Source organism: Peromyscus eremicus, chromosome 8a, assembly GCF_949786415.1.
Source record: "Peromyscus eremicus chromosome 8a, PerEre_H2_v1, whole genome shotgun sequence".
NCBI lineage: Eukaryota > Metazoa > Chordata > Mammalia > Rodentia > Cricetidae > Peromyscus > Peromyscus eremicus.
The window spans coordinates 53,598,830-53,607,935 of record NC_081423.1 but is presented as its reverse complement, the minus strand read 5'-3'; the positions used below and the strand labels follow the sequence as shown (position 1 = coordinate 53,607,935).

General features: G+C 56.0%; 1 protein-coding gene across 1 annotated transcript; it reads right to left on the bottom strand.

Annotated features, from left to right (window-relative positions):
* Positions 1–219: 219 nt before the first annotated feature.
* Arrb2 (arrestin beta 2) lies at positions 220–8,544 on the bottom strand. The gene is made up of 15 exons (XM_059269467.1): positions 8,446–8,544; positions 5,252–5,282; positions 4,581–4,641; positions 4,424–4,468; positions 4,018–4,214; positions 3,848–3,907; positions 3,406–3,473; positions 3,129–3,267; positions 2,851–2,935; positions 2,485–2,557; positions 2,079–2,216; positions 1,373–1,456; positions 1,199–1,278; positions 1,029–1,083; positions 220–728 (listed from the first exon to the last, which is right to left on the bottom strand). The coding sequence occupies exons 1-15, from the start codon at positions 8,466–8,468 to the stop codon at positions 635–637; spliced, it is 1,233 nt and encodes a 410-aa protein (XP_059125450.1). The 5' UTR covers positions 8,469–8,544; the 3' UTR covers positions 220–634.
* Positions 8,545–9,106: the final 562 nt, after the last annotated feature.

Below are 9,106 nucleotides of genomic sequence, written 5' to 3'. Positions count from 1 at the left end.
TTTCCTTGTAGAAGACGGTTTACTTTGTGGCTTTACCAAGCTCTACCCTGGAGTGTGCACCGACCAAACCAAGTTTCAATATTTACCTTGGGACACAGGCATAGCAGTAAACATTTATTGATAACCGGTGTAAGGTACCCTGAAGATGTAGGAAAAAGCATCATGGATGGGCACACTGTACACTCCTCAAACTCTGCTGAGAAAACACGTACACACTCATGCCTATTCAAAGGTTTATTTCTTCCCTATGCTCTGAAACAAAGAAATGGCCTTGCCCTCCACACACACACACACAGTCTCATCTTCAAGGAATGGGAGGCAGAAGTGATGACTTGGGGGGCGGGGAGCGGGTTGGTCTGAGGCCAAATGTGGGAGTTCTTTCTACTCCTTTCTCTAAATCACTCCTCATTTTCAGTGTTCCCTTCCCAAAACCTTAGGTGGGCATACAGCTTGCCACCCTAGGGAGCAGGGCTAGGGCCGCAGAGCTGACGTCCAAAGATGAATGCCCACATTCAACAAATGATGGGTCCAGTGTGTATCCTGGGTGGATGGGGAAGGAGGAGAGGCTGGGACCCTCCCACCCGAAATGACAGTGGGATCTCGGTCCAGCCCCTACCTCTCCCAGCCCCTTTTCCTAGCAGAATTGGTCGTCACAGTCATCATCCTTCATCCCCTTCAGCCGGAGCCGGGCAAAGTCCTCAAACACAATGTCATCATCTGTGGCGTAGCTTGGTGACAATAACGAGGAGACGATGTAAGGGCTTCTGACCGTTCCTGGGGCCCCCCCACTCCGCTTTCCTCCCACCCCATCCTAAAGTCTGGCGCTTGAGCAGTACTAGAACCAGACAGAGAGGTTCACAAGAGACCCGGGGCAGTGGCAGCCTCAACAGGCTGACTCAGCTGATTGGATACTTCTACCCATCTCCCCCACCAGAAGGAAACACCCACAAGGTAAGAGGGTGGATCTGGACGATAGGGGAACCTCTGTCCTAGAGGATCAAAGTAAGAAGGCAGGGAGTGTTTCTTACTTGGTATCGAATTCGATGAGGTTGGTATCCACGGGGACATCTGTTTCCCGGGGGGCTGAAAGGCAGAGGGGGAGTGGGTGGAGGGGCACTAGAAGGATCTAGTGCATCTTTTCTCCACTGGCCGATTCAGTCCCTCTCTGCAGGGCTCAGGGTGTGTGGGAAGTGCTCACCTGACTGGGGTCTGGGAAGGGTGATGTGGTCATGGGGCTTGGGGTGCATGAGAACAAAAGGCAGCTCCACGGAGACATCCCTGGGGAGGGAGAGGGGCGGCATGAAGAGGACAACTACCACAAAGCCACGGAGCCACAGAGAACCACGTGACCAGGCGTTCCCACAATACTCACCCGCCTCGCGACACCACCAGCTTCACCTTGACCCTGTAGGACACCAGGATTCCCAGCACCTCCTTGTTGGCTCCCTCCTTCACTCTGCAAGTGGGAGGAGGGGAGCTGGGGTCAGGGATCGGGGGCTCCTGCAGCCATGGCAATGCAGGCCCACGGCACTCCTCTGTGCACAACCCTCCCGGGGCCTCCTTTGATCGGCAGCACCCCACGTGCGGCTCCTCTGCCCTACTTCTCTTTTTGTGGTCCCTTCTCACCGTGGGGGCCCGTGTGGTGGCGGAGCGTGTACCCAATGCGAAGGCACCACCGGGTGAAGCTCCGGCCTTCTGGGGCTACAGGCACCCAAGGTCAGAACTGTGGCACACCGCAATTCCTCACGCACACTGGGAACCTTCCCACCTGAGAACTGAAGCTTGCAGTTCTCTCTGCCGGGAGGCCTCTTCGCTTACACACCCTTCCTCTTTATTCCTCCCGCTTCCCTTGCTCTCTCCACTTAACACTTGTTCCTAACGCCGTGCTATCTAGTTTACCGCTTATCTGATTGTCCGTCTTCCCTCCCTTAGAATGTGAGAGGGTTTTGTCACTCGTGTTCACTGATACCTCCCTGGCACCTAGGACAGAGCCTGGCACACGGCCTGCATTGAACGGAAGCCTGTCCCCTGTCCCCCACGTCCGCCAGCCCGGCCGGCCCCGCCAGCCCCGCCCTCACATAGTGCTGGAAGCCAAGTTGGTGTCCTCATGCTTGAGCTGCCCATCCAGGGCAAGGCCACGCTTCTCCCGGTTGTCACTGAGCAGGGGGGTTATGGTGTACACCTTGCAGAACGTGGAACTGGGGGATACCTGGTCACTGGGGGTGGGAACAAGATTCTTGGAGAGACTGGGCCGGGGGAGGTTCCCCTCACCACCCTCAGGCAGGACCTCCTCCTTCACTGTCCATTTGGGCACACATTATGACAGGGTAGGTTCGGATTCAACCTGTTAGTTGACAGCCTGGCGCCCCCTGGCGCCCCCTGGCTATAGAGGGACACCCTGAGAAGTGAGATGGGCTGTGTGGAGAACTCTGCCTTCTCACATTCTCCCCTACGCTTGGGTCCCACACCCTGTCCCATACTCACTCTTGCTCAAGCTGAGCCACAGGACACTTGTACTGCGCGGTGCTGAAGAGGCAAATGTCGGCATACTGTCTCACTGTGGGGCAGGGGACCAAGTGGCTTTGGGTGAAGCAGAGACTACCCCTGTACCACAACTCCAGACCACATGGTGTGATCCCCGCTTGTGGGGGCCGCACACCCCCACCCCTGGTCAACAGCCCTCCTATAATAAACACCGAGGCCCCACATCATCCTGGAACAGACTCAATTCCTTATGCCCTGGCAAGTCTCCCACACTGGGATAGGGCCCGGGCGGACATACATGGCAGCCGAAGCCCCTTGTCAGCACAGACCGCCTCCCCAAAGCCCACGTCCACCCCCACCTCCTACCAGAGACTCTGATCTTCTTGACGGTCTTGGCGGAGTTGTTGGTGACATGGACATTGACGTTGAGCGGCTCCCCGTGGTAGTACAGCTTTTGGAGGGAGGCGATTGTTTCTCACTGGCTCTGTCCTGGGTACTCCCCGCCAGAGGCTTCTCTGCCCCACCCCCGGCCCATACAGCACCTCCACCCCAAGTGAGACAACCGCCACCATCCTGCCTGTGGCTTCACCCCTCCCCTAGACTCTGGCCTGCTTTGTGGCATCTCTGTCACCGTCACACCTCACCTCTTTGTCCAGGGAAGCCTCTAGGTGCAGGGACCTCCGGTCAGACATGAGGAAGTGGCGTGTGGTTTCAGCTGAGGGCTGGGGGCCGGGTGTCTCTGGAGCAAACTGTACCTTTCTGATGATAAGTCTCACAGAGTTCCTGAGTCAGGGGTTGGAGGAGGGGAAGGGTTGGTTCCAAGACACTACAACCCAACTCAGATTCCTACCTCCAACAGGGGCCTGGGGCTCCACGAGGCTGGGAGGGAGTGGTTAAACCAGAGAGAGTCGTTTCTCTCACCTTTTGTGGCTCTTTTCTTCTAGTGATTTGGCACAGAAGGCACGAATCTCAAAGTCAACTCCGCAGGCCTTGGGAAGGGGAGGAAAGGCCACCTCTTACCCAAGGCTCCCGTCACCTCTTCCAACACACCCCTTCCTTCCTCTTTGCTTCATTCCCCTCAGGTGTGGACTTTTGCCCCATCTCGGAAACAGGGACTCTCTTGCCTCACTGTCTCCCTCTAGTCTGGCACCTGGCAGAGGCTGGCTCAGGGCAGTGCACGGGGGAGCCCCCATACCCAGGTACATGTTCCAGGTGCAGTGACCACACCGTGCACACCCATGTCCATGGGGACACTTCCCTGTCCTCAGGAGCCCCTGAACTTCACCCTCCAGCTCGGCAGTGTCTGGGCTTCTGCGAAGCCCAGTTCTGCTCACATACTGTGAGAGCGCTGTCCCTCCCATACCTTCCCCGTGTCCTCTGGTCCTGGCTGCAGCGTGACAGAGCAGGGCAAATTCTGGGGTATCTGTGGCAGAGAAGAGGAGGGGTCTCGGTCCCTGGTAACAGGTGCCTCATCCCATGCCAATCCCACAGCCCCACTCCCCACACCCTTCAGAGACTGGGGAGCATCCTCACTGTGAAAAAAAAGGGATGGGCATGGTGGCCCAGCTTCTTCAGCAGTCGGTCCTGTAGCCGGGTGGGGGGCCGGGGTGGGTTGGGCATGGGGGGGAAGGCTTGGTAGGTGGCGATGAACAGGTCTTTGCGGAAAGACAGGCCCAGTACATCCAGGTCTTCTCGGCCATAGCGGAAGGCGCAGGTGAGGGTCACAAACACTGGAAAGTGAGGGTAAGGTAGGGTGATCAGGAGTGACCCCTTCCTTCCTGTCACCCACATCCTTCCTCAGCATGACAGACTCCCCTGAATCCTACTGTCTGCTCCTGCTTCAGCCTTCCATCTCTCTGGGACATCCTACCAAATGCCAGCCCATCAAATGTCTTCTTTTTCCTGCCTCCCCTCCAGCTCCTGGACTTGGGTCTAGTACCTTTGCGATCCTTCAGGTAGTCAGGATCCACAAGCACCACGCCATCTAGGAAAGGGAAACATGGATTCATTTTCTGAAGGGGGCCTTTCCCCATTCCCAGATGCAGGAACCCCCTCCCCACCTGGGGGATGAGCTGTTCCCTTCTTGGCCAACTTACCCACAGGATCCACTTTGTCCAGGTGATCTACAAAGTCGCGCTTGCCCAAGTACACGGTGAGCTGAGGATGTCAAGGGTCACAGGGAACATTGGGGAGGATGGTGGCAAGCCACCAGAGCCCTCAAAGATGGCGGTCCTGTCCTGGGCTCCCCTTGGCCGTGTTATCAGGAAGGGGATGCTCCCAGTGTTATTGGAAGGTGAGAGAGTGGGAGTTTTCCAGATCACTCAGTAAAGTCTTTGTTTAGGCTTTTACCTGCTCATTCGGTCCCTTTTCATACCTCTGCCCACCAACCACAGGTAGATGTGTATGTGTGTATGTGCGTGTTCCCATGTCTCCAGGGAGCCCTCATCCAGACCAGGCAGTTAGCAGCCCTCCCCACAAAGGGCTCTGTGATAAACAGGCCACAGCCTGGGGAACTATTAACTTTTCCTAGCCCCAAGTACCCTGGGGTGGTTCCTAAGGGAGCTACAAGCTTGCTTAGGAACCTAGCCCGGTCCCCACCCAGCCCTGTGGCTTCTTCAGCCTGTGGCAAGGGGCTTAAGGAGGGAAGGAAGTCTGCTTTTAGCTGTCACAGGAAGTGGGGAGCTAAGGGTTGGGGATCAACTGGGGGTAGGCTGGGCTTTGATAGGGCCCAGGGAGGATCAAAGGGTAAGTACCATGGGTGACTCACCTTGCAGTTAGGGCTCGACTTCTTGAAGACCCTAACAAAACAGAAAGGGAGATCCCACTGCCTCCCTTAGACTCAGCAGGGACCAGCACGCCAGGACTTATCCCTCCCCAGCCCCAGAACTGGAATTCACCCCAGATCCCTCTCTACCCTTCCCATTTCTTTTTACAAAGTCCTAGCATTTTCCACACGGCAGCCCCTTGAAGCCAATTGTCAGGACAAACACTTGCTCCTTTGGTATGTGATCGCCTCTACAGTAATGGCCACTGGTTGCCCCAGGAACCATCTAGAGTCTCCTGAGGGGTCCCTCCCCTACCAGAAGGAGATGTGAACTGAATGGCTACACAGTGTCTGGGTCAGAACAAACACACTTTTTTTTTTTTGGAGACAGGAGTCTTACTATGTAACCCTGGCCGGCCTGGAACTTGATATGTAGACCAGGATGCCCCCAGCTCTGAGCTCCCTCTGCCTCTGTCTTCTCGATGGTGGGATGAAAGGCCATGAACCACCACACCCAGTCAAACTAGCCACTTTTCAACTGACCTCTCGCCTCAAGGACCCCTGGGGTGACTCCTGGAGCAAGGCCTTGACTTTGCCCCTCAGACAGTTTCTACTGAAGGCATTGCTCACATCTGACTATTTCATGAACCTCCAACATCCCCATCTCTGACCTCAGCAGCTTAAAAAAAAAAAAATCCATTTGTCGTTCAAGGCTTAACTCAGACATTCTCTCCTTCAGATTGAAGACACAGCCTCGACTTTAATCACCAGGCCTCGCTCCCCCTTCATTTTGGTTCCTTTCACATCTTGTTTATATTTTACTTGTGATTTCATAAAGGGTGGCAGCTCTTAGGCTGTGACCCTCAGGACCTTGTACATTGAGGCGTCCCAACACAGTAGCAGCCATGTAACAAAGACGGTGCCGGCCAACGTTTACTGGGTGGCTGCTCTGTTCCTAGCAGTGTTATAGCTAGTGTTATAGTGTTCTGCGCTTATAGCCCAATGACCGAAGTCGAGATGTTTCTGTTCTACAGTGAAGAAACCAAAGTATAGAGAGGTCAAGAATTTTGTCAACGGTCACGGAGAATGTACATGGTGGGACTCCAACATAAACTTACGGCAGACAACTCTGGCTTTAAGTCCCTGCTCTCAAGCATTAAATTGGTGGGTTTTTTTTTTCCCTTTTTTCTTTTTGGTTTTTCGAGACAGGGTTTCTTTGTGTAGTTTTGGTGCCTGTCCTGGAGCTCGCTCTGTAGACCAGGCTGGCCTTGAACTCACAGAGATCCGCCTGGCTCTACCTCCCGGAGTGCTGGGATTAAAGGCGTGCGCCACCACCGCCCGGCTCAACCATTAAATTGTTAAACTGGCCTGTCCCTGACACTTTTTCTATACAGGCACTGAAATGATCTAAGCCTAGACTCCACCCATTGCTGGGAGGATAGGGAACTGTGTAGTGACCCCAGGGCTCTGGCTATTTCGAAGCACCATGATACCTCTTCTAATGCACTTTGCCTCAGCAGCAATTCCTGGAAAGGGGCCCCAGATAACAAACTGAAATACTGCTCCGTGTTCCATTCTTCCTTCAACTCACTCCCATAGTTTCTACTAGGAAAAACATTTTGTCCCTTCCTTCTCAAAGGCCAAGCGGTCCATACATCACAGGGCAAGCACATAGGGTCACATGACAAACTCATAGGGTGCCCCTAAGTATCCCCAAGCAATAAAGGCACATATGGACATGGCAGCAGTTAGAATCATCATTCTAATTTCTGTCCCAATTAGAGCCGACAGCTAGTACATCAGCTAGGCTGTCTCTCTTCCACTTCTGGTCTCCCTCTGCCCTGTGTTTTCCCCCACTAGAAGCCCTGGCAGAAGGCTGTGACAGCCACAATCGGTGTGCCTCTTCGGTTAGTTGCTACAGGGCATCTGCCCTCCACATCTTCCCCAGCCATCTCTTGCCAGGTTGGGGAGGGGGAGCATGCACATACTGAGGCTGGCCGAAGAGGCAGAGTAAGGGAATTGCCAGGGAGGTGCCCAGCTGTGGGAGGTAGCTCGAGCAGATGCCCTTTTGTACTTCCTGCTATTCTCTCCATTTCCTATGGCCCAGAATTTGATGAGACTTGTAGAGAATTATGCCAAGTCAGCAGTCTCTCGTTGGTCCATCTATTCCTTCTCCTGAACCACCCCACGGAAATTTGGGGGCCTCCCCCAAGTAAGTGACTTCCCCTTTCTCTGGGGTGTTTAACGCCAAATCCAGGAGGCCAATATTCCCTCTGATCACCTCTCTCCGATATTGGTCCTCTTGATGCTTACAAGCCTAAGTTCTCATACCCCAAGGGCAGTGGGAGTGGTAGGGCTGATCCCATGTTTTGCAGAAGTGACTGTTCAGGATCAGGCCCTTATTCTTGGTTCTCTCTGGCTCGAGGCACAGAACCCCAACCCATTCTCTTGCTCTCGCTCCCTTGGAACTCAAGCATTCACCCCCTGTCCTCTTGGGGGCGTTGGGTCACAACAGGAAGTGGATTTTGCTATAGACCAAAAAGAGAACTCTGGTATCTGAAAGGAAGGAGCCCCGATTGCACAGAAAACATCCGGGGAGAGGATGTGTGTGTCCAGGGCAGATATTACCTCTCCCCCTCCCCGGGACAAGAATACCGCCCAATTTCAGCGAGGGTCCCTATGCACTCTACTCCCTCAAGAAGCTGTTGCTCCTAGTAACCTAGGAGAAGACCGAAGTTTGGTAGCAAAGCTATCTGGCCCTCGGGACAGGTGGGAGCAACCAGACTGTGGGGTATTGGACAGGAGGCTTTCCATTGGTCGGGCATCAGTCTAGGGGAATCCCTTCCCAGCATCCAGTCTCCCAGCACACAACCCCTCGGGGCCGGCCACCTGCTCCTCCTTCCTCCGCCCCTGCATCTCAGCCTGCACAGAGAACCCAGTAGTCCGACTCCTCCATCTCTTTGAGAACCCAGGCGTGGGTTTCCTGATCCCTACAGCTCTTGCAATCTGCAGGAGTCCAAGCACGCACCCCGCCCAGTATCTTTAAGGACCTAGGCTTGCGGCCCCGGACCGCTACCCTCTAGGGACCCAGGCGTCCGGCCCCCGGATTTCTTGCCCGGTGTCCTTGTCTGGAGATCATCCCCGCACCCTCCGCGAGCCACCGCCCGTGTCCCGCAGTACGGCCCCACCTCCCTTACCTGGTCCCGGGTTTTTCCCCCATGGTGCGCGCGCGCTCGCCAGCCTCCACCAGCAGCCGGGTTCGCGGCTCGCTCGCAGCCTTCTTGCCCGCTGCCAGGTCCCCCGCTCCTCCCCGCTCCTCCCCGCGCCACTGCGCACGCGCGCCCTCGCTCTTTCTCCTCCTTCCCCTCCCCTCGGGTCTGGGTCCCGGGAAGCCGGGGCCAGCTGCGTCAGCCGGATCCCGCGCGCCGCTGCGCTGCCCGCCCTCCTGCCCGCCCTCCCCGGACTGGCTCCGCCCCACGCCTCCGTCCTCGCTCTCCCTAGGGGACGCCTCTCCGCGCGGTCCCTTCTTCCACTCTCCCCGCCCATCTCGCCGCCCCTCCTCAACCCCTTGGAACCAGATTGGGCCCCTTTAAATGGAGGCGGCTGCCTTCCAGGCGATTAGAGGCATCTGATTGGCCTTCGGTGTCCATAGCCCTGCAGGAATCCCGCCCCTTTGTTTGCCTTCACAGCGGCGGTGGAGGGACGGGAGAGTGGGGGCGGTGGGAATGAGCTCCAGCGCTGTCGTCTGGGTCTGAGGACCAGGCTCTGCACACGTGGGTGAACCGTAGCAGATGCATGATGGTGCCTGCTTCGGTGTGCGCTGCTCATCCCCGCCTTGCAGCCTTGTGTGGCCCGCCT